The sequence below is a fragment of the Ornithorhynchus anatinus genome, chromosome 1 (genome assembly GCF_004115215.2).
Source record: "Ornithorhynchus anatinus isolate Pmale09 chromosome 1, mOrnAna1.pri.v4, whole genome shotgun sequence".
Classification (NCBI taxonomy): Eukaryota; Metazoa; Chordata; class Mammalia; order Monotremata; family Ornithorhynchidae; genus Ornithorhynchus; species Ornithorhynchus anatinus.
The window spans coordinates 138705335-138731254 of NC_041728.1; the positions used below are offsets into that span (position 1 = coordinate 138705335).

The 25920-nt window shown below is 41.3% G+C and overlaps 1 protein-coding gene across 2 annotated transcripts in view; it reads right to left on the reverse strand.

Moving 5' to 3' along the window:
• SPATA16 (spermatogenesis associated 16) overlaps positions 1-25920 on the reverse strand; it is a 221093-nt gene that overhangs the window by 48299 nt on the left and 146874 nt on the right. For both annotated transcript variants that reach the window (XM_029046862.2, XM_029046814.2), the window contains exons 6-7: positions 9739-9886; positions 1800-1946 (exon numbers count right to left, since the gene is read on the reverse strand). In XM_029046862.2, coding sequence (XP_028902695.1) covers positions 1800-1946; positions 9739-9886 — 295 coding nt within the window. The remainder of the gene's footprint in view (positions 1-1799; positions 1947-9738; positions 9887-25920) is intronic.

Below are 25920 nucleotides of genomic sequence, written 5' to 3' on the forward strand. Positions count from 1 at the left end.
ATACTACCTCTGTGCACTGTTACATGTACCCTTTTTGGATGAACATGAGTTTACCACTTGCTGTACAGACCCATTTGGCCAAGTGCATGATCAGTCAATCCATGGCATTTATTGAACACTTCCTATGTGCAGAGTACTTTACTAAGTGCTTGGGAGCAATTTATAATATGTAATTTAAAGAAATGTACCTAAGTGCTGTGGGGTTGGGGTGAACATAAAATGTCTAAAGGTCACAGATCCATGCATTCTATGACTTTAAATTTGTCCTCTAGACTGTAAACTCCTTTGGGCAAGAAATGTGTCTACCAATTCTGCTGTATTGTACTCTCCCATATAATAATAATAATAATAATGTTGGTATTTGTTAGGTGCTTACTATGTGCAGAGCACTATTCTAAGCGCTGGGGTAGATACAGGGTCATCAGGTTGTCCCACATGAGGCTCACAGTTAATCCCCATTTGACAGATGAGGGAACTGAGGCACAGAGAAGTGAAGTGACTTGCCCACAGTCAGCTGTCAAGTGGCAGAGGTGGAATTCAAACACATGACCTCTGACTCCCAAGCCCGGGCTCTTTCCACCGAGCCACGCTGCTCCCATATGGTTAATACAGTGTTTAATATATATTATGCACACAGTAAGCTGTCAATAAATACTATTATGATACTTGCTAAGCACTTATATGTCAAGCACTGTTCTAATTGCTAGGGTAGATGCAAGTTAATCAGGTGGAACACAGTCCCTGTCCCACATGGGGCTCATAGTATTGAATTCCCATTTTTCTGTTGGGGAAACTGAAGCACAGAGAAATTAAGTGGTGTGGCTTAGTGGAAAGACACAGGCTTGGGAGTCAGAGTTAGTGGGTTCTAATATCGGCTCTACCACTTGTCTGCAGTGTGACCTTGGGCAAGCCACTTAAATTCACTGTGCCTCAGTTACCTTATCTGTAAAATGGGGATTAAGACTGTGAGCCCCAGGTGGGACAACCTGATTACCTTGTACCTACCCCAGCTCTTAGAATAGTGCCTACCACATAGTAAGCACTTAACAAATACTATCATCATCATTATTATTATTTTTATTGCCCCAGGTCACAGAGCAGGAAAGTCTTGGAGTCGGGATTGGAACCTTGGTCTTATGGTTCCAAGGCTCATGAATTATCCATTAGGCTATGCTGCTTTCTGGGCAAAAGTCTCTAGAAACTCTGTGAAAAACAGAAACAATTCCCATTTCCAAAACCCAAGACATAGTTTTGGAGCTAACAGGAAAGATTGACTTGGTTATAGTACTACGTATAAATAGAGTAATACCCCTTTCCCACATTCTCCCTCAGGCCTCAAATTCCCTTCCCCTTCTTTATATGGCAGCCCACCACTTTCCTCACCTTCAAAACCCTCCTAAAATCACATCTCCAGGAGATCTTCCCAGAATTTGCTCTTCATTTCCCCTATCCGGTCTCCACACTGTGTCAACAACTGTGTACTCAGCTGAGTATGCCTTCAGCACTTTGATACTCCCCTCGTCCCCACACTACTTTTATAAATATCCTTCTACTCTACTATTTCCCCTCTCAGTGATCTATTTTCGCACCCATCTTCCCCTGTAGACTGTAAGTTCCTTGTGAGCAGGGATGACATCATCTACCAAGTCTGTTGTTCGTACTTTCCCCGAACACTTACTACAATGCTCTGCGTTTAGTACAATACACTGCACACAATAAGTTGCTAAATAAATATATACATTAAAATTACCGCTTTTAAAAGGTAATGGTATACAAAATGATCAGAATACATGCTATACCTGTGAACGTTGGCAGACTCCGGCTTGACAGTTTTTCTAAGAATTTTCCATTATCTTTGTTTTTGAACCCGAGTGTCAAAAGATAATATTGGGTAGGAGAAGTTGACCATTCACTTGTCTGAGGCAGTACATGAAGTCCTTGAAGATCTGAAATATGGAGAAGAGGGTTTTTATAGCTTTTTTAGGGCTCAAGATATTTTTAATTGTGTACTTAATTATATAAGTGCCTGTGAGTAATCATACTGGCTTCTCACAGGATGCTGCAAGTATGAATTGCGCAACATGTATGATAAATGATGTATGATGAACTTAAATTTCCTTTCAGTGAAGATACTCTGAAGGTATTGAAGGTGGATTATCATTTATTTAGAATGCAAAAGTCTAAGTGTTGTTCCTCTGCTCTTACCCTCATGCTGCCGAAGGCCACTGGTGGAAATGTGGCCAACTTGTGCCATTTTAAAATCATCCTCATTTGTGGCAACTCTGCCTTCAATTCAACTCTGTCTTCAATCCACACGCAACATTTACTTCTCCCTCACAGACCTCCATGTCACTACTCCTTCAGCATATCTAGCACATTAGGCTGAAACTGAATGAATCCTCCTTCCCAAATCCTCTCCTCCACCTAATTTTCCCATCCCAGTAATAGCACCATCATCTTCCCTGTTTTTTGAAGCTCTCAAAGACAGTTTTCTTACTATGATCACATGCTGTCAGTTTTAAATCCTCTTGCATTTTCCTCCACAACATATTCTCCGATTTGTCCCTTCCTCTCCATCCAAATGACCAGCATCATGGATCACGACTCATATCTAATAATTATGGTACTTGTTAAGTGCTTACTATGTCCCAAGCACTATTCTAAGCATTGGGGTAGTTACAAGGTAATCATGTTGGACATAGTCCCTGTCCTTTAGAGTCTTAATCTCCATTTTACAGATGAGGTAATGGAGGCACTGAGAAGTTAAGTGACTTGCCCAAGGTCACACAGCAGGCATGTGGTGGAGCTGGGATTAGAACCCAGGATCTCTGACCTGTGCTCTTTCCACTAGGTCATGCTGTTTCTTAGGCCACGCTGCTTATCTCCACTTGACCACTACACTTCCAGTGAGAACTGCCTTCAGCCTCCCCCTCTCCAATCTATTCTTCACTCAAGTTTCTAAAGCAACATTCTGCACATGTATCTCCACAACTCAGAAGTCTCTAAAGACTTTAAGGCACTTTATCAGCTCTTTTTCTTTTACCTTTCAACTTCCTACTATTACAACTTCCTACTACTACACCCAGACCACTAATTGAAGTTCTTTAAGCACTTACTTTATGCTAAGCACTGTACTAGGTGCTGGGGTAGATAAAAAATAATCAGATAAGACACAGTCCCTGTACCATGTGGGGCTCACAGTCTTAATCCTCATTTTACAAATGAGGTAAGTGAGGCACAGAGAAGTGAAGTGACTTGCCCAAGATCACACAACAGACAGAGGTAGAACTGGGATTAGAACCCTTCTGAATCCCAGGCCCGTGTTCCAGCCACTAGGCCATATTGCTTATCCTTGTGGGCAGGGAACGTATCTACCGACTCTGTTATATTATACTCTACCAAGTGCTTAGTACAGTGCTTGGCATGCAGTAAGCACTCAATAAATACCACTGATTGATTGACTGATGGATGCCTGGAACTTGCTCCAACTTCAAATCTGCACGAATAGCTCTCCCCGTCAAAACCCTTTTGAAATCCCACCTATTCCAGGAACTTTCCCATGAGTTTATTCTTCCTTTTTCTTATCTTTCTTTCTATCCTCTTGACACTTTTATACCCCCTTAGCACACATGACTTTTCATTTCACTTTTGCATATAATTCTATTTTTTTAGCACTTCTTCCATTTGTAAATTATTTTACGTCTGTCTCCCTAGTTAGATTACAAACTCATTATGGGGATGAATCATGCAATTTTCTTTATTGTGCTCTCTCAAGCTCTTAAGCACAGGGCCTTATGCAAATAGGTGCTTCAGTAACTACCTCTGATTTATAAATTTACTCTTTTAAACTTATTTATTTTAGTATTTATTTTTGGTTAGATCTTTTCTGACCCCACTAAAACTTCTGTAAAAAGAATGCTTTAAGTAGGCCCTTTCCCCAATGTGGAAAAATTCTTGTACCTTTTCCTTTCAACTTGGAAAATACAGAAAAAAATCCTGTTCTTTTAAATTTCCAAAGGAAGTTGGAAGGGATCCATGATTTGGAAATGCCACCCATCATTTCCCTGACTAAACATTTTTTTCCTTTTCTTCAACTCCCCTTTACATCACCTTGACTTACTCTCTTTATTCATTCCCTCCTCCCAGTGCCATGACACTTATGTACATATTTGTAATTTCTTTATTTCTATCAGTGCCTCTCTCCCCCTCTAGACTCTAAGATTGTTATGGGCAGGGAATGCATCTGTTTATTGTTGTATTCTCCCAAGCACTTAGAACAGTGCTCTGCACAGACTAAGCATTCAAAAAATATGATTGAATGACTGACTGCCACAAACTGGGGCTGAAAGAATCAGGGAGTGGTTCCAGCCTCCCTGCCCAGGAACTGAATGCTATTTTGGGGGTAGAGGCTGGGGAGATGGGGACCTCCTCAGGGAGAAAGAGTGGGGGTGGGCTATGGAAGTGAGGAAGCTGCAAAAGATATCACTGCTTCCAGGTCAGACTGGGCTATTGTGGTCCTCTTGACATTACACTGTGTCTAATACTACTACTAATAATTGTAGTATTTAAGCATTTACTGTGTGCTGGGTGCTGCACTAGGTTGTGGGGTAGATATAAGCTAATCAGGTTGGACACAGTCCCTGTCCCACATGGGGCTCTCAGTCTTAATCCCTGTTGTACAGATGAGGTAACCAAGATCGAGAGAAGTGAAGTGACTTGCCCAAGGGCACAGAGCAGACAGTGGCAGAGTTGGGATTAGAATCCAGGTCCTTCTGACTCCCAGGCCTGTGCTCTATCCACTAATCCACACTGCTTTTCTGAAAGGGCAGCCCATCCCAACTTCATTCAACCAACTTGAAGGGCTTGCATCCACATTGCTGGTAGCAAGATCAGAAGCTCATAGGCTGGGGATCTCGATTGGGTATCTTGATTAGGGATGGGATGGGATGGAATTATGGGCATGGGAGAGCCTGATGCAATGCCCACCTCAACCCTGCACCTCTCCTAAACTGATCCCGATTTTGAATATACAGAAGTTCACTAATCTCAGTATTTCTTAATAAATGCACAAGCAACTGAGAAACTCTTAAAATGGAGGCTGTGGATGACAAAGATAGTGATGAAATGTGAATCTGATAATACTTCATGTCTACTGGATTAGTGGAAAGAACACGGGCCTGGGTTCTAATCCCAATTCCAGCACAAACCTGGTTGGGTACTTTGAGCAAGTCATTTATCGTCTCTGTCCCTCAGTTCCCTCATTTGCAAAATGGGGATCCAAAGCCTGTTCTTCTGCCTACTTAGACTGTGAGCCCCATGTGGGACCTCATTATTTTGTATCAACTCTAGTGCTTAGTACAATACTTGTTGTGGGCAGGGAACATGTCTATTAACTCCATTATATTGTACTTTCCCAAGCATGTAGTGCAGTGGACTGCACACAGTAAGCACTCAATAAATACGATTGAGTGAGGATTGATTAATGACAGTATTTGGTGCAGAGTAAGCATTTAATACCGCAATTATTTAATAAAAGTTTTGAACAGACTGCTGAGGTGGTGGGCAGGGAGTAAAGCATATGCTCTGGGCTCCAGATCCACTGGAGGCAGCCTAAGACCCGGGCCACTCCATCCTCCTGCTCAACATCCTGGATGCCAAGCCAGTTTTCCTAATATTCAGAAGATTGAGCAGATAATGATGACCTGGACCCAGATGGTCAGGATAATAATGATAAGAGAGGAAAGAATGTACTGTCTGTACCTAGAAAAGCAGTTTGGCTTAGTGGACAGAGCACTGGCTTGGGGGCCAAAAGGCTGGGTTCTAAACCCAGCTCCTTCATTAGTCTGCTGTGTAACCTTTGGCAAGTCACTTCATTTCTCTGTGCCTCAGTTATCTCACCTGTAAAATGGGGATTAAGACCGTGAGCCCCATGGGGGACAGGAACTGTGCTCAACCTGATTAAGTTGGATCTACCCCAGCCCTTAATACAGTGTCTAGCACATAGTAAGTGCTTAACAAATAACTTTTAAGAAAAAGACTTTAGTTATTTCTGTTGTGTTTAATCTTTGCCTTCTATTTTTCCCCTGCTTGTTTGCTGATCTCCCTTTTTGTGATGTGGTTTCCTGAGTGCCACAGACCATGTCTGAATTCATCTCCATTCCCACTCCCAACACTCTGAACAGTGCTTCAGACAGTGTAAGCTCTCGATGAATAGTATTTTTGAGAGATTAGATATTTGGTTGGAAGTGGGATGAGAGAGATTAGATATTATGAGAACTATTGATTATGAGTGTAAAAGAACAATATTACTAATAATGGAATTTGTCAAGCTCTTACTATATACAAAAGTAGACATTAGTGGTATAATTCAGCTAAAATGATTGTGCAAGATCTTAAGCCTTTCAGGTGGATGGAGCTAACGTACTGACCTAATTCCTGTTGAACTCATGGCATGAAACACACACACACAAAACCAAGCGCAAACAATATTTAGTATACAATTGATGTTGACACTGTGATAATTTTAAAATGTTCATTCTGACACTGTGATAATTTAAAAATGTTCATTCATTTGTATGCACTGTAAATGAATATTCTGCTTAACAGGTGGTCTACCACCAGAAATTATGAAATACTTAACCAGCTGTTGAATTCTCATCTAATATTAATTTGAATGCTAATTGTTCTCAATTTGGTGTTCATAAACCCTACTTGTGTCCACAGAGCTTCTTGCCTGTGAAGGATTTTAAAATTAAGTAGACCAAATTGTTCCTTGGAAAAAAAGCAAAATTGATTTTAAAAGTAGGGTTTTCTTCCTGTTAGGTCAGAAGAAAAACTCTGAAAAACAATCCAATAATAGGATTATTTTAGAATGGGTAAATATCCAAGATGATGTTTAGATGAAAAAAAAGATGTCTTTTTTAATTGTCAGTATAATCTTTAAAATATGAGTCTAAAGATACCAAAATGATATAATTTAACATGCACATCATTGGAAAGTAGATATTCTGAAATAAAAATTCAAAGTGTTTTTGCAAAATATACATATATCTTTAAACTTGTTTTCCCCAGTATACAAAAGCTTTAGACTTTCCAATAAGAACTAAATATAAGGTGATACAAAATTCCATTGTAAGATCAGATTGGACTGTAAGCTCATCCTCTATTCTGTAAACTCATTGTGGGCAGGGAATGTGTCTGTTATACTGTTATATTATACGCTCCCAAGCACTTAGTACAGTGCTCTGCACACAGTAAGCCCTCAATAAATACGATTGATTAACAGACCAATGATTCATCCAAGCCCGCATTCTCTATAAATTACTGGCCTCCACTTCCTCAGTGGAAGAGTGCAATGGCTACATAAACACCTCTTGTATGTATAAGCAATGAACAACATATTCAAGTAGAAACTAGGTAATCATGTCAGATGCTGTCTCTGTCCCACATGGGACTCACAGTCTTAAGAGCTGGAGAAGAGATATTTAATTCCCATTTCACAGATGAGGAAACTGAGATACAGAGAAGTTAGGTGATTTGCCCAAGGTCACATAGTAGGTCCATGGCAAAATCCAACATACTGCTATCCTTTAATTCCCTCATAACCAGGGATTTTATTTATCATTTGCTCATTCAATCACTCACTTGGATCGAGACGGTGCCTTTACTCTGAAAAGTTCACAGAAGTGCATAATGAACTTCAGTCATTTTACTGAATCTTGAGGAGTGTGTTCATTTCAGGTTCACAGGGTAGTAGCGCATTAACAAGACTTGTTTATGTTCACAGGCACCTTTGCCTTTCATATTTCCATTCATTAGAGGGGACCACTGAGATAGGGAGCTCCTAATAATCTGATATAAAATTTCAAACACGGGAATCAGAAATGAGAGCATGAAGCAAAAATAAAGGCAGAGGGGATAATGGAAGTCCATGGAAGAAATGAGAAGTAGTGTGGCCTAGTAGATAGAGCAGGGGCCTGGGAGTCAGAATGACCTGGGTTCTAGTCCTGGCTCTGCCACTTGTCTGCTGTGTGACCTTGGGCAAGTCACTTCACTTCTCTCTGCCTCAGTTACCTCTTCTGTAAAATGGGGATTATGACTGAGAACCGAGGTGGGACAGAGTCTGTGTCAAACCTGATTACCATGTATCTACACCAGTGCTTAGAGTAGTGCACATAGTAAGCACTTAACAAATACTATTTTAAAAAATGGATTTATTCTAAGTCTCTGAAGGGTAAGTGGTCCCCCGAGGGAGGGGCTGGTGGATTTGTGAGATACCCCACTGCAAAGGCTTCTCTCCAGACTTCGCCATTTCCGATTTGATTTGCTCTGGTAACTGCCACTGTCCATAGAGGAGTGAAAAGGTTTGTAGGGGCAATTCATAGCCAGAGGTCAGGAGGTTCTCAGCTGCTCATATTCTTCCATAGCAGACCACAGCCAGACTAGAACCCAGGTCCTTTGTCTCCCAGATCTGTGCTCTATCCACTAGACCATGCTGCTTCTCATTTCTGCCATGGACCTCCATTATCCCTTCTCAATTCTGATTCCCATGTCTGAAATTTTATAACGGAGTGTTAGGAGCTCCTTAGCTCAGTGCACCCCTCTAATGCATGGAAATTCGAAAGACAAAGGTGCTTGTGAACACACACAAATCACTTTCATTTTCTTGTACATGTCCTACTGGAAAGAGCGGGAGACAGGTTCTAGTTCCAGCTCTTCCCCTTGCCTGCTGAGGAACACTGGCCAAGTCACTTGCCTTTATGCCTCATTATTCTCAAATGGAAAACAGGATAAACAAACCATCCATTCTTCCTCCTTCTTAGATTTTGAACACTTGTGGGACAGGTATTGTATCCAATCGACTCTCGCATATCTACCCCAAAACCTGGCAATAATAAGTGTTTAATGAATATCTTCACCAATCAATCATTGGTATGTCTTAGTGGAAAGAGCCTGGGCTTCGGAGTCAGAGGTCATGAGTTCGACTCCCGACTCTGCCACTTGTCAGCTGTGTGATTGTGGGCAAGTCACTTAACTTCTCTGTGCCTCAGTTACCTCATCTGTAAAATGGGGATTAACTGTGAGCCTCATTTGGGACAACCTGATTATCCTGTATCTCCCTCAGGGCTTAGAACAATGCTCTGCACACAGTAAGCACTTAATAAATACCAACATTATTATTATTATTGTCATGAATGCTTACTCTATACTATACTAAATGCTTGGGAGAGTCTTCCTTCAAGGAATTTAGCTGGTGTAGTTGCTTACAATTTTTATTATTATTTTTATCATTGCTATTATTATCATTATTTAGGAAGACGATCTTCTGCAGGAAAATCCCATTGCTGAAGATATTATATATACATTCTTATATTCAGCAAGGTTTAGTGGAAAAGAGCACAGGCTTGGGAGTCAGAGGTCATGGGTTCTAATCCCGACTCTGCCACTTGTCTGCTGTGTGACCTTGGGCAAGTCACTTCACTTCTCTGGGCCTCAGTTACCTCATCTGTAAAAATGGGGATTAAAAAATGTGAGCCCCAAGTGGGACAATCTGATTACCCTGTATCTACCCCAGCAGTTAGAACAGTGCTCTGCACATAGTAAGCACTTAATAAATATAATAATTATTATAATATTCCTGGATCTATTAAAATAGGAATGAACCAAATTGAGTTTTACTTAGTGCTCGTGCTCTGAAACTTAAGAAAAATATAAATTAATACGTAAAAAGTTAATTACCTGTGTATATGTAGTCCACATAAGCAGGGTGCATTTTCATGAAAATTCCTTTTACTTTGTCTATTTTATCAGCTCTAACTTTTGCAGCAATTGGTGTATACATTACTGAAAAAGATTCTGCTCTAGTGATGGCTTCTTCAATCATGGCCTGAAAGGGGAGAAATGACACACAATGCATTCATTAAAATCAATTGCTTTTTAAGAATGTAAAAAATAATTACTTCCATGGATGGTTTTAAATATAAATGCACTGTAAAGAAAAGATAAAATATTTTGGTCATGAATATTAATTACAAATTCTAATTAGTTCTAGAAAACACTGACTTTTTCATATTCAGAAAACCAATTAAGGCAAAAAGAACATTTGTAAACAGTTTTCTCTCAGTTGAGTTTGCTGTCAATGGAATAAATATTGAACTAATTATCTTAAATACATTTTTAAAAAGATACATATTTTGCTAGAGTTCTTCTTATCCAGTTAAGTCTAAAAATTTAAATTGGCTACTGATGGCTATCAAAAGGCCATCTAACGACTAGTCTTAAAATATTATATTAGTATTGTAGCATATATTTAAATATATATGTATATGCATATATAGATAGCTATATATTATTAATGATAATATAATATATATTTAGGAGGAATAACTGCAAATTTTTTCTTCTTTTAAGGATAGAAGCAGTATGGTATAGTGGAGAGACCACAGGTCTGGAGTCAGAGGACCGAGGTTCTAATCCTGCCTCTGCCATTTGCCTGCTGTGTGACCTTGAGCAAGTTAACTTCTCTGTGCCTCAGTTCCCTCATCTGTAAAATGGGGGTTCAGATGTTCTCCCTCCTACACAGACTGTAGGCCCTTTGTGGGACAGGGATTGTATCTGACCCATTATCTTGTATCTATCCTAGCACTTAGTATAGTGGCTGGCCCATAGTAAGCACTTAACACATACCATCATTATATCACATTTCATGATAAAAGAAATGCCCCATACTGTGAAAAAAAATCAATTTATTTTTATACTGCACCCTTTTCCTAATAATGCCCCGATCATCCTAAAGTTACCATAATAAACCTGGTCATTGCTGGAAGAGACCGAACAGACTAAAAAGACTAGAATTGCTTTCACATGGACTAGTAAGGAAAATTTACTTCAAACCCACAACCTTTTTCTCTGTTGGGATACCAATTTTAAATGAAAATGGCAATAACTATATTTTTACATGCCACTTAAACTGGCCAAAAGGCATATTATAAAAACTCTAGTTTTATATATGTTGAAAAATGTTCATGTAATACAGAGATGTTGACAACAGCACTGAGAAAGACACTTATACTTTTCAAATAGCAAATGAGTATACTAAAAACCCACAAAACATGCTTGCTGGAAAGCAAATTATCAACAAATTCACCTCCAGCAGATCTCAGTGGTATTCTCTGAGGGACAAGTGACAGGATAGTCATTCTTTCACCCTTTCCTCTAATGAGAGTTTACTGAGTCCTTATTCCTCATGAAAAATAGTGAGAAATGTGACAGTATTTTCCAAAGGCATTTGGTGGAAACTTAGAAGAGTCATTTAGCAAGAACAAAATATTTTCCTGAACATTTATTTGATTTATTTTGGTCAAAACCGTGTCTACAAACATTTAGACATAAAAGATATATCTGTTTCTCAAAGTCAAAGAGTAGTTTCCTTCATATGAAAATGAAAAGCCTTTAAAAGACAGATCTGCTAACAAAGGCAATAAGGTTCTGGAAGATACCAACTTACTATTCCACAAAGAAGTAAGAAAGTCCATTTTTAGACACTTCTTAATGAAAGGATAATGGAAAAGATGAATACTTTGAAATTGTAATACTTGAATTATGTAATACATTCAGTTTCTGCAAAGCACATGTTTTCACTATGTGTTTTGCCTGGAACACAAGGTAGAATTAGGGAACATTCATCTGATAACGTGTCTGTATACAGTACGATGTGATGTCAGAAGGAATCGTTGAGGTCATGCATGTAGTGTTGTGCATAGAGTGAGTGCTACAGTCCTTTTTTTAAATAAGTGATGCTTCAAGATTACAGTCCTTTTTCTGGAAAGGAATCGGGTCTACTAGGGTAGAATCACTGGGTCATGGAACATCAGGATGTTATGGAATGATGAAAACAGTGATTACTGAGGAAGATCAGTAGTTGCTAAAATTGAATTGGATAGCAAGAGAGGAGACCGTGCAAATTTAAATAAAATTAGCTTTCAAAAATAACAATCAGTTCACAAAAAGCAGTGTGTTATACTGCCCTTTGCAGACGTCTCCCTCATCGAAGTGGTGGGTTTCAGAGGTCGTATTCCTAAGCAATCTATGGCCTGCTAAATATTCCCAGAGGAATATGACCCATGAATGCTAAGGTTGAAGGAGGTGGCCTAGTGGAAAGAGTTAGTAGAAAGTGTTCTGGGAGTAAGGGGACTTGAGTTATAATCCTGGCCGTCACTGACTTGCTGTGAGCCCAATGTGAACCAGGGACTGTGTCTGATTGGCTTATATTGCTATCTTCTGCAGGACTTAATACAGTGCTAAGTAAGTGCTAAGCAAATACAAATCAACCAGTGGCATCTATTGAGCAACGATTGTATGCAGAACACAGTATTAAGTGCTTGGGAAAGTATAGTACGATAAAGTTGGTTGGCATGATTCTTGTCCTCAAGAAGTTTACAAATAGTTGTTTCCCAAGCTATTGTATTTTCCTCTAGTGTCTAGAATAGTTTTCTGCATAAAGCAGTTACTCGATAAGTGCAGTGATAATGATGAGCCTAAATTGGCCTCTGAACCAAAAGCTCTTTACCAGTGACATAAGCAAAAATGACACACAGTGATCAATCAATCATATTATTGAGCGCTTATTGTTTGCAGAGCACTGTACTAAGTGCTTAAGAGAGCACAACATATCAGACACATTCCCGGCCCACAACAAACTAACAGTTTAGATGGAGAAACAGACATTAATATAAACAAATTAAAGATATGTACATAAGAACATTGGGTTTGGGGGTTCTTATGCTATCCAGTCGTTTCGACCCATGGAGACTCCATGGACATATCTCTCTCAAAACGCCCCACTCTCCATCTGCAATTGTTCTGGAAGAGGATCCATAGAGTTTTCTTGGTAAAAATACAGAAGTGGTTTACCACTGTCGCTTTCCGCACAGTAAACTTGAGTCTCTGCCCTCGACTCTCTCCCAGGCTGCTGCTGCCCAGTACAGGTGAGTTTTGACTTGAAGCAGAATGCCTTCCACTTGTTAGCCACTGCCCAAGCTTGTAATGGAATGGGTATAATTATGATATTTGTTAAGCATTTACTAATAATGATGGTATTTGTTAAGTGCTTACTATTCCCCAAGCAGTGTTCTAAGTGCTGGGGTAAACATGAGGTAATCAGGTTATCCCACGTGGGGCTCACAGTCTTAATCCCCATTTTACAGACTAGGTAATTAAGGCACAGAGAAGTTAAGTGACTTGCCCAAATTTACTCAGCTAATAAATGGTGGAGCTGGGATTAGAACTCACGACCTCTGACTCACAATCCTGTGCTCTTTCCACTAAGCCACACTGCTTTTCTGTGCCATTCTTGTCTAAGCATGGGGTAGATACAAGATATAAGGATATACTTCTGCTTGACTCTCCCTCCCATAGCCGAGACTGGTAGAGTACTGGGAACTCTTCAGGTGTGATCCTGAGAGGAGGGCTTGGGGGTTGGGTGAATAAAGGGAGTAAATCAGGGTGATTCAGAGGGGAGTGGGAGAAAAGGAAATAAGGGCTCAGTCAGGGAAGGCCTCTTGGAAGAGATGCCCTTTCAATAAGGCTTTGAAGGTGGGGAGAGTAATTGTCCGATAGGAAGAGGATGGGCGTTCCAGGCCTGAGACAGGAGCTGCCCTTTCCACTCCATCCAAACCGCTACCACATTACAACAGTCACTCATCCTATCCTGCCTAGATTACTGCATCAGCCTTCCTTCTGTCCTCCCATCCTCCTGCCTCTCCCCACTACAGTCCATACTTCAATCTGCTGCCCGGATTATCTTTCTACAGAAACTCTCAGGGAGTGTCACTCTTTTCAAAAATCTGAGGTTGTTGCCTATCCACCTCCATAATAAACAAAAACTCCTCACTACTGGCTTTAAGTTTTCCATCACCTTCCCCCTCCTATCTCACCTCCCTTTTCTCCTTCTACAACCCAGCCACCCACTTCACTCTTCTGGTGCTAACCTTCTCATTGTGCCTCGATCACCCTTGTCTTGCCGATGACCCCTTGCCCACGTCCTACATCTGGCCTGGAACACCCTCCCTCCTCAAAACCACAGAACAATCAGTCTCCCCCACTTCAAAGCCTTACTGAAAGAGCATTTCCTCCAAGATGCCTTCCCAGACTAAACCTCACTTTTCCTCATTATCCCACTCTCTTCCACATCACACTGACTCACTCCCTTTGCTCCAGCCCCCTCTCCCCGCTCCACAGCACTTATGTATATATCTGTTATTTTATTCATTTAAATTGATGCCTGTTTTACTTGTACTTATGTCTTGATTCCTATTTACGTGTATTGATGTCTGTCTTCCCCCTCTAGACTGTTAGCTCATTGTGGGCAGGGGTTGTCTCTCTCTATTGCTGTATTGTACTTTCCCAAGGGCTTAATACAGTGCTCTGCACAAAAGAAGTGCTAAAAAATCCCGATTGATTTTTTATGTATGGACTGGGTTGCAGTAGGAGAGCAGTGAGGTGAGGTAGGAGTCGGGGCAAGTGACTGAGTGCTTTAAAGCAGCGTGGGAAACAGCGTGGTTTAGTGGAAAGAGTTTGAGAGTCAGAGATCGTGGACTCTGATCCCGGCTCTAATCCCGGCTCTGCCACTTAACAGCTGTGTGTCTTTGGGCAAGTTACTTAACTTCTCTGTGCCTCAGTGACCTCATCTGTAAAATGGGGATTAAGACTGTGAGCCCCACGTGGGACAACCTGATAACCCTGTATCTATCCCAGCGCATAGAACTGTGCTTGGCTCATAGTAAGTGCTTAACAAATACCATTATTATAACTATTAAAGCAGATGGTAAGGAGATTTTGTTTACTATGGAAGTGATAAAGTAGGATTGAGAAAAAAAAACATTTCAAAAAAGATTTCCATAGATTAATTGAAGTAATGACATTCGACCACTTGACTGCCATCAAAATTATATACAGTTTTCAAAGAAGATACCACTCATGGTAAAATTCACCTGTGAGTACCTGCTTATTGATAATACCAAGGTAGGGCCCACTGGGTATACACAAAAAGCCTGTCCCATGTTGCACTACCTTAATTGATGTTTGCAAAGCCTGGTTCTGTTTTCTCTTTGGTTTCTTTGATTCCTAGAACATTTTTGCTCAAAATGAATTACTCCTTTCTTGAGATTAGTGCTCCATGCTGTTCCACTCTCAGGCTTTGACTCCCAGTTTTCAGTTAGGAGATGGCAGTGTCTGAGGTTTCGTTTTTCCATGTTCTTAAGAGGTTTCCTCTGTCCTCATAGCTTTTGGTTACCAATTTCCACCTCTCCAATCAACCGTTATTTGGGTATTCTACTGTGGACTGCCTGCCTCTCATATCCCACCAACCAGCACAGTTGTGTAGAGGTCAGCATATCCTCAATGCTGGGAGACTGACTTCATTCTAGGACTGCTTATATGTGATCCCATCTTGCCATTTGGTTTTGAGATTAGCAGAAAAATGCTCAGTAGAACTTTATTTTGGTTTGGAATCTAATACTACATTTCAGCTGCATCATTTGCCAGTTTCCCAGAGGATGCACCAGTCTTCTTGCCTATCACTGTGTTACTGGCCTATGAAGGTAATAAAATTCTGTAACTGCATTTTGCTCTGAGTTGTCAATATAAATTTTGGGGTGTATGAATTCCTTGGTTCAAGCTGATACAACTCTTCAATTTTCTTAGACTTAGTGTCAGCCTGGAACATCTAGCTGATTTGGTGAATCACTTCACAATCGGTTGTATGTCTTTTTGTATAAGGGATGTAGAGAACTGTCATTCTTCATAAAGCAATTCACAAAGTCTTTGGGATTTTGGATGAGGCTCAAAGTCACATGGACTAGTGGATAAAGCATGGGCCTCATGGTCAGAAGGACCTGAGTTCTAGTCCCAGCTCTAACACTTGTCTGTTGTGTGACCTTGGGCAAATCGCTTCACTTTTCTGGGCCTCAGTTCCCCCACTGGCAAAATAGGAATTCAGACTGTGAGCCCTATATGGGACATGGACTGTGTCCAACATGATTATCTTGCATCCATACCAGGGCTTAGAGCAGTTCCTGGCACACAATATGCATTTAACAAACACCACTAAGAAAAATATGTAGGGTTGGAAGAATTTCTCAGAGTAAAGAAGAGCACTGCTTAGTAGAAAGAGCATAGGCCTGGGAGTCAGAGGACCAGGATTCTAATCCTGGCTCTGACACTTACTGAGGTGTGACCTTGGGCAAGTCAGAACTTCTCTATGCCTCAGTTTCCTCATCTGCAAAATGAGGATTCAATTAATCAATTATATTTATTGAGCACTTACTGTGTGCAGAGAACTGTGCTAAGCACTTGAGAGAATACAGTGTACCAGTAAACAGACATGTTCCCTGCCTGCAATATCTGTTTTCCTTCCTACCTAGACTCTGAGCCCCATGTGAGACCTGATTATCTTCTACCAGCACATAGTACAAGTGCCTGGCATATACTAAGCACTTAATACCACAGTTATTGCTATTATTCTTATATTCTAACATTAAGGTCCCTTGTTACATCTTCCAGCATGACTCTGTAGATAAAAGTTGAACAGGACCAGGTCCATCACCCATCCTTGCATGAGGGAATGGATCAGACAGGACAACCTAGGCATTCTTCTGGACTGCCAGGTGGTTTTTAGGGACAACTTTCTAGTCCCCTTCCCCATTCAAAGTAAGCAGCACACTCCTAAGTAGGCCCATTCAGACATCCAGGGTGCTGGCCAATGTGCTACTGCCTCTTTTTCACCCAAGTACTTTGTCCTGGATCTCCCACTTGTGTAGACCTTTTCTGAGCACGTAGGTCAACTGTATTTATTGTCAGACAGTCATGTTATTGAGCAATTACTGTGTGCAGAGCACTGACCTAAGCCCTTGGGAAAGTACAATATAACAATGAAACAGACATGTTCCCTGCCCACAGTATGCGGAACATCCCACAGTTAGCAGGATTTGCCTTGAGAAGCAAGAAGCTGAGAAGCAGCGTGGCTCAGTGGAAAGAGCATGGGCTTTGGAGTCAGGGCCAATCCCAGCTCTGCCACTTGTCGGCTGTGTGACTGTGGGCAAGTCACTTCACTTCTCTGTGCCTCAGTTCCCTCATCTGTAAAATGGGGATTAAGACTGTGAGCCCCACGTGGGACAACCTGATTCCCCTATGTCTACCCCAGCGCTTAGAACAGTGCTCGGCACATAGTAAGCGCTTAACAAATACCAACATTATTATTATTATTATTACTTGGCTTGTTTAGTAATGATGGTCACTGCTGCATCAGCCATACTCCCTGGCTCAGACTACAGGAAGCTAACAGCACAACCTGAAAGTTTGTGGGAAGCTGCATGGCACGGGTCCGGCAGTTGGAAGGTCATGGTTCTAATCCTGGCTCTGCCGCTTGTCTGCTGTGTGGCCTTGGGCAAGTCACTTCATTCAATCGTATTTATTGAGTGCTTACTGTGCTCAGAGCACTTCCCTATGCCTCAGTGACCTCACCTGGAAACTAGGGATTGAGACTGTGAGCCTCCTGCAGTGGGACAGGGACTGTGACCAACACGATTTGCTTGTATCCACCCCAGTGCTTAGTACAGTGGCTGGCACACAGTAAGTGCTTAACAAATACCACAGTTATTATAGAACAGTGGATTCAGTGGGGTAGGGATGGATGGTAGGGTGAAAGGATCTTGGCCCTCTGGCAGACCTGTGACCTTGCAGACTTGAGAGTAGGGTGCCCAGCACAGGGCCATGCAGAAGTAGAGTTGAAACCAGTGAATGATACTGGGAAGGAGCTACTTAGGTGGTGAGCCCCATTCTGGATAGGGACTGTGTCTGACCTAGTTAACTTGTAATAATAATAATAATAATGATGGTATTTGTTAAGCCCTTACTATGTGCCAAGCACTGTTCTTAGCACTGGGGTAGATATAGGGTAATCAGGTTGCCCCACATGGGGCTCACACCTTATATCCCCATTTTACAGATGAGGTAACTGAGGCAAAGAGAAGTTAAGTGACTTGCCCAAGGTCACACAGTTGACAAGTGATGATGATGATGATGATGTTGGTATCTGTTAAGCGCTTACTATGTGCCGAGCATTGTTCTAAGCGCTGGGGTAGATACAGGTTCATCAGATTGTCCCACGTGGGGCTCACATTTTTTTTTATCCCCATTTTTACAGACGAGGTAACTGAGGCCCAGAGAAGTGAAGTGACTTGCCCAAGGTCACACAGCAGACAAGTGGCGGAGTGGGGATTAGAACCCATGACCTATGACTCCCAAGCCCTTGCTTTTTCCACTAAGCCAAGCTGCTTCTCACTTGTGACTGTGGGCAAGTCACTCAACTTCTCTGTGCCTCAGTTATCTCATCTGTAAAATGGGGATTAACTGTGAGCCTCACGTGGGACAACCTGATTACCCTGCATCTACCCCAGTGTTTAGAACAGTGCTCTGCACATAGTAAGCGCTTAACAAATACCAACATTATTATTATTATTGTACCTATCTCAGTGTTTAGAACAGTGTCTGACATATAGTGCTTAACAAGTATCATAAAAAAGGAGCAGTTGGGGATGTAGAAGGAGAACTCTTACCTGGCTTCTCATCCCAGTCCTGCCACCTGCCTGCTGTGTGATCTTGGGCAAGTCACTTCACTTCTCTGTGTCTCAGTTATCTCATCCATAAATAGGGATCAAGACTGTGAGCCCCATGTGGGACACGGACTGTGTCCATCCTGATTAGGTTGTATCTACCTCAGCGTTTAGTAGAGTGCCTGGCACATGATTATACCAATTGCTTCTGCGAGGCAGCATGGTCTGTTAGAAGCAGCACGGTATAGTAGAGAGTGCATGGGTCCGGGAGTCAGAAGGTCATGGTTCTAATCCCGGCTCTGCCGCTTGTCTGCTGTGTGACCTTGGGCAAGTCACTTCACTTCCCTATGCCTCAGTAATCTCATCTGGAAAATGGGGATTGAGACTGTGAGAACCAAGTGGGACAAGGATTGTGTCCAATACAATTATCTTTATTAACAATAAAGGCAGCTCTTGTCACAGGTAGTGGAAGGGAAAGGACTACTGCAAAGAACAAATACCCTCAAGCACTTAATGCAATGCTCTGCACACAGCAAGTGCTCAGTAAATATGACACTGACTGACAGCAAAATAACATGGGACCACCTTTATGTGTGGACTTTTGTGTGTACCTTATTAGCTTTTCCAATACACACTCAAGTGTAAATAAATTTCACCATCAATGAAGGAAAACTATGTTGCAGGGTGTCTGCCGCCTCTTGGATATTTGAAGATGCTAAATTAAGCTCTGCCTTATGAGATCAACAATGGCAAAATAGCTTTCAACATTTGAGAGGGGGGAAAAAAGCAGTACAAGAAAATAGTTCTATGATCAGGAAGTCTATTATAATAGCTAAGCCAGTATGCAAAATGAATTCTAGAAATAGTAAAACTATTGCGAAGTCAAGAGAATGAAATGCATTCTTTTTCCAAATGGTAGTTCAAAATACACATAATGAATAAAAAATAATAAAAAAGATTGACTGCCCTATCCCTGACTAAATACAACTTGAACTTTCCAGCAAGTAGTTAACACTTTTCCAGAGGAGAAAGTGACCTCAACCTCTTTGTTCCCCCATGAATCAAAATCCCACAAAACAGTATAAAAATAGTATAAAAGGTAGGTATAAAGACTGTAAATTTGGTTCTGCTCATACATCTTTGTTTTTCAGTTGCAAACAGAAAACAGAGAGAGAATCTTGCCACACTCTGATTTCACCTGATGGCTAACAGAGTAGGCAATCTCAATAACTTTGGGCAGTCCTTATGATAGCCACAGGGCCTCAGGGAAGGAATTGCACAATCCACATGTTTTGAAGCTAGACAGGCCTCACCTGGCTTGAAATATCTGGAACCTATTTCATTTTTAATGAGAGAAGATGAAATAAATTTCAACATTACCCTTTCTTGTAGTAAGCCCAGTAGAACCATGAAAAAGATTTTTAGGAGTAAGGAAAGGTAATATGCTCTGTAGTTTTCTTCACATAGTTGCCCTGCTACACAATAATACCATTAAATTTTTCTAACGTATACAACAGACATTTTAAGAACATAGTGTTCTGCAGAATTGATTAATATTAATGCTCTCTGTAACATCATAATATTAGCCAAAGAACGTGGCCTGTCAAAAGATATTTCAGTATTTACTGTAAAATTCCCTGTATAAAACTTTCCTGTTCCTAGGTTGGAAATTAAATATAAAATACAGAGGAAAGGTCACAGACCAGGAGCTATCAAACAAAGCCTCTTGAACCTACAGTGTCTTCGAACGGATAAATGACTCAACAATTTCTTAAATTGAGACCTTTCCCCACTAATGTAGCATTTTGAATAGCACCAAAGCAAAATGAAAGAGGTAACATTTAACAACTAGGGTAACCGTGGTAATATATCATTAAAGAATATACAAATAGAAGTGAATAAGTTGAAAGACTCATATTCAATAGTATTTATTGAGCACTTACTATGTGCAGAGCACTGCACTAAGAACTTGGAATGTACAATTCGGCAACAGATAGAGACAAACCCTGCCCTTTGACGGGCTTACAGTCTAGTCGGGGGAGACAGACAAAAACAATAGCAATAAATAGAATCAAAGGGATGTACATCTCATTAACAAAATAAATAGGGTAATAAAAATATATACAAATGAGCAGACAAGCACAGTGCTGAGGGGAGGGGAAGGGACGGGGGAAGAGCAGAGGGAAAGGGGGGGAAAGGGGGGGCTTAGCTGAGGGGAGGTGAAGGGGAGGCAGAGAGGCAGCAGAGGGAGCAGAGGGAAAAGGGGAAGCTCAGTCTGGGAAGGCCTCTTGGAGGAGGTGAGCTCTCAGTAGGGCTTGGAAGAGGGGAAGAAAGTTTGGCAGAGGAGAGGAGGGAGGGCATTCCAGGACAGCGGGAGGACGTGGCCCAGGGGTCGACGGCGGGATAGGTGAGAACGGGGGACGGTGAGGAGGTGAGTGGCAGAGGAGCTGAGCCTACGGGATGAGCAGTAGAAAGAGAGAAGGGAGGAGAGGTAGGAGGGGGCAAGGTGATGGAGAGCCTTGAAGCCTAGAGTGAGACGTTTTTGTTTCATGCGGAGGTTGATAGGCAACCACTGGAGGTTTTTAAGAAGGGGAGTGACATGCCCAGAGCCTTTCTGCAGGAAAATGAGCTGGGCAGTGGAATGAAGAATAGACTGGAGCAGGGAGAGACAGGAGGGAGATCAGAGAGAAGGCTGACACAATAATCCAGATGGGATATTATGAGAGCCTGTACCAGTAAGATATACGTTTGGGTGGAGAGGAAAGGGTGGATCTTGGCAATATTATAAAGGTGAGACCGGCAGGTGTTGGTGACGGATTGGATGTGTGGGGTGAATGAGAGAGCTGAGTCAAGGATGACACCAAGGTTGCAGGCTTGAGAGACAGAAAGGATGGTCGTACCATCCACAGTGATAGGGAAGTCAGGAAGAGGACAGGGCTTGGGAGGGAAGATAAGGAGCTCAGTTTTGGACAGGTTGTCCATATCTACCCATTCATTATGTCCATAATGTTCATATCCATTCATATGATATGCTCCCTTTCAAATAGTAGTATTAGTAATATTTATTGAGCAAGAAGTGTTTAGGGGAAACAGATGTGAGCTAAAGGTGAGATTGTTGCTAAATATGTCAGTTTTTTTCTCCAGGACATTTCCCAGATCTGTCCCTTTCCTCTCCATCTGCACAACCACTACCTTTGTCTTGGTGTCCTCCATTCCCTCTCCTGACCCTATGGAGCCTCATCACTAGTCTCCTAGTTTCCATCTGATCTCCCCTCTCCAGTCTGTACCTGATGATGATTCATTCATTGAGCGCTTACTGTGTGCAGAGCACTGTACTAAGTGCTTGGAAAGTACAATTCGGCAACAAATGGAGACAATCCCCACTCATGGTATACCTCTCTCAGTTGATTGGGTCACCTTTCTAAAACTTTTCAGCATACATCACTGGACTCCTCAGAAACCTCTGATGCTCATCAACTTTACTGTCTATTCAACTCTTGAGCTTAAAGCATGCCATCACCTTACCTTGACACTCTTTTCTCCTGCTCTACCCTTCCTCGCACAAGTTCACCATCTCACTGCATCTCGTTCTCCACTCTCCTGCCTTTAATCGATCTAACAGTGATATCTATTGAGCACTTACTGTGTGTAGAGCATTGTACTAAGCGCTAGGAAGAGTACACTACAACAGAATTGGTAGACACATTCCCTGCCAACAATGAGCTTACAATCTAGAGGGGATAAATAGAAATTATTCTATGCTATGTACATAAGTGTGGGGCTGAGGATGAGGAGAATACCAAATGCCCAAAGGGAACAGATCCAAATGCATAGAAGACACAGAAGAGAGAGTGAGGGAAAAGTGGATTTAGTCGGAAAGATCTTTTGGAGGAGATGAGCCTTAATAAGGCTTTGAAAGTAGGGAGATGCAGAAGGGAGAGGGATAGGGGGAAAAGAGGGCTTAATTAGGGAAATCTCTTGGAGGAGATGTGACTTTCTAGTGTACCCTCTCTAGGGACTAGAAGAGTGCCATGATACAGTCAATGATCAATAAATACCACTGAATGATGGATTAATTAAAGTGACCCCTTCCCTAACCATATTACCTTTTTTTTTTCAACTTCTACTGAACAGTTCCTAATTTCTGGGTCTCTCTAATTTAATAATACTGTATTCCTGACTCTGGTGAGAACAGTTCCTATTTTCAAAGGAAAAGGATTGTAATAAATTGTACTTCAATAAATTCATCATCCCCGAGGAACACTTTCACTGTTGTTCCCTGTTGGCTCCTAGGAGCTGTCATTATAGCAGTCAAGAGGGAATGCTGTAGTCTCCCAGGAAACTTTCTATTACATTGTTCTCTCCCAAGTGCTTAGTATAGTGCTCTGCACATACTAAGTGTTCAATAAATATGATTAATTGATTAATGAGATATGATGAAAAACAATGAATGTGCTTTTCAAAAAATGCATCTTAGGATGGAAATTATGGTCCTGGTTTCTTTCATGGTAGGGTATGAAAGGTAATTATATACTGAGATAGGAATTATCTTAGGGACACTCTGCAGCCCATCCTTCACTCTGCTGCCTGGATCATAATTTTAAAACAATCATACTGCACAGGTCTCCCGACTCCTCAAAAGCCTCCAGTGTTTGCCCATCCACCTCTGCACCAAGCAAAAACTCCTCACCTTTGGGTTCAAGCACTTGAGTCTTCCCCTTAGTTATTTTTAACCTTCCTAGAGATCCTAAGTGATTTGCCTAAAGTCCCACAAATAAAGCAGAACTCCACTTTAAACACAGGGCACCCAGCTCCAGTCCAGAATTTGTTCCACAAGTCTCTGCAGAGTGACTTTTTCGTTGAAATAGGCTAATCGTACATCCTGACATTACTAGTACAGTCCTGGATTTTCACTGCCAGTCCCAACTCAATTTAGAAAAATATCCCAGATTTGGAACTGTCCATCTTATCTTTCACTAGTCCCCAGTTATTCTTGACCACATTTAATGTTTGGATTTCCAATTCTAGATTACAGCATGCATAATTTAAGTCTCTCAGTATTCTCGGAATATAGCATGGGTGTCCCAAAATGTAGAAGACTTTTGCCCTTCATTTTAATAATAATAATGAAAACATTTGTTAAGCGCTTACTATGTGTCAAGCACTGTTCTAAGTGCTGGGATAGATACAAGGTTATCAGGTTGTCCCATGTGGAGCTCACAGTCTTGATCCCCATTTTACAGATGAGGTAACTGAGGCACAGAGAAGTTAAGTGACTTGCCTAAAGTCACCCAGCTGACAGTGGTGGAGTCGGGATTAGAACCGACGACCTCTGACACCCAAGCCCGGGCTCTTTCCACTAAGCCATGTTACTTTCCTTTACTCCTTCCCAGCTCTTGTGATCCTTGACAGAGATGGAGGCAGTCAACAAAGCAGAGTGTCCTGATTTTCAACAAAAATAATACTCTTAATCTACATACAAGACAAATGATCAAGCTCAGCATAATAAATGCTCTATTGATCTTACTGTGCATAAAAGGGCAACAATAGGGGCCTTTAAAGAACTGTCAGTTTTTCACTTTATTCTTTCATATGGAGGGGTTTTTCCAGGGATGGAAACATTTAAAAGAAAATAATAGTTTCCCCCATAAATGTCAATGCTTTTATTAAGACTAATAATATATTTGTTGTTCCTGACCTTGTTGTTTTGACTGTTTCATGCTGCAGTGAATCCTTTATTTTAGGTTAGGACTTCATAGGTTTTTGGCATTTGGATAACTAATAACACAGCCATAATGATGACTTTATTTCATGATTGCAATGGGGGAAAAAAAAGAATACAATTAAAGAGAAGAATTTGCCTTATGAATGGAACTTTTGGATAAATCATATTCTGCCATCAAGCCTGCCCCTACCATACCTTCATCTGGCAACCACTAAGAATTCGGTGAGGGGTGAGGGGACAGATATCATTTGGCCTCCTTTGGCCTTGGATTTATTATTATTAATCACACTTATTGAGCACTTACTGTGTGCAAAGCACTGTATTAAGTGCTTGGGAGAATACAACTGGAATTAGCACCTGAGAATAAAAGCCACTGGAGCATTTCTAAGAAGAAACTAATAAATGCAAAATTTCAAAATTATCTATCAATGGTATTTATTGAACACTTCCTATATGCAGAGCACTGTAGGAAGCACTTGGCAAAGTACAATACAAAAACAGCAGCATGGTTTAGTGGATAGAGCATGGGCCTGGGAGTCAGAAGGACCTGGGTTCTAATCCTGCCTCTGTCACATATCTACTGTGTGATGCTGGGAAGGTCACAACCTCCCTGTGCCTCAGGCACCTAATTTATGAAATAGGATTTAAGACTGTGAGTCCCATGTGGGAAAGGGACTGTGTCCAACCTGATTATCTTGTATCTATGCCAGTGCTTAAAACAGCGCTTGGCACACAGTAAGCACTTAACAAGTACCATAGTTATTATTATTAGTTTGTAGAGGAGATCCCCACCCACAGGGGGCTTACTGCCTAAAGATGGAGACAGACTTTAAGGTAGATTAGGAATAGTGGGAAGGGATTGACTCTCTTTATTGTTGAATTGTATTTTCCAAGTGCTTAGTACAGTGCTCTGCACACAATAAGCACTCCATAAATATGATTGAACGAATGAAAGAATGATTAGGGAAAATAGTAGAATATAAGAATATTTACACCAGTACTGTGGGGCTGGGGTGAGTAACAAAGTGCTTATGGATTGGTAAAACTATCACAACAAATCTGCCTTCAAAATATATATTGAATAAAATTATGAAACTCCTTCTGGGGTGAGTTTCCATGCTTTGTGACAGGTTTTTCTGTTTTATATTTTTGGCTCCAAACTCCAAAATAACCAATTGTTCACCTCCCGACTAAACTTTTTTCCCTTTCTTTCACTAATTAATTCAGGACCGTGACGAGAACCGGAGGTGCTCTGAGAAGGGTGCATGCCTGATAATGAAGCGCTTGTGGGCATCAACAGCAGTTGCTTAGGTTACCGAAGCATACGAGCGTGTTCGGTCGTGACAAGTTATTTTCAGAACCATCCAACTCCGAGGAGGTAGCATCGGCACAGGCTATCCTGTGCAGACACTTTTTGTTCATCACAAAATGACGTCGCCCCAGCACGAGATGTCATCTGGTGCCGAATTTCGTGCCTCTCTTTTTCGTGCCAGAGATGAAAATAACTTGGTGCGCTGACGGTACTTCAGCTATTCCTGATGCGATGGCACAGCTTCCACGGGCTGATGGACGCAAAGGTCAGCG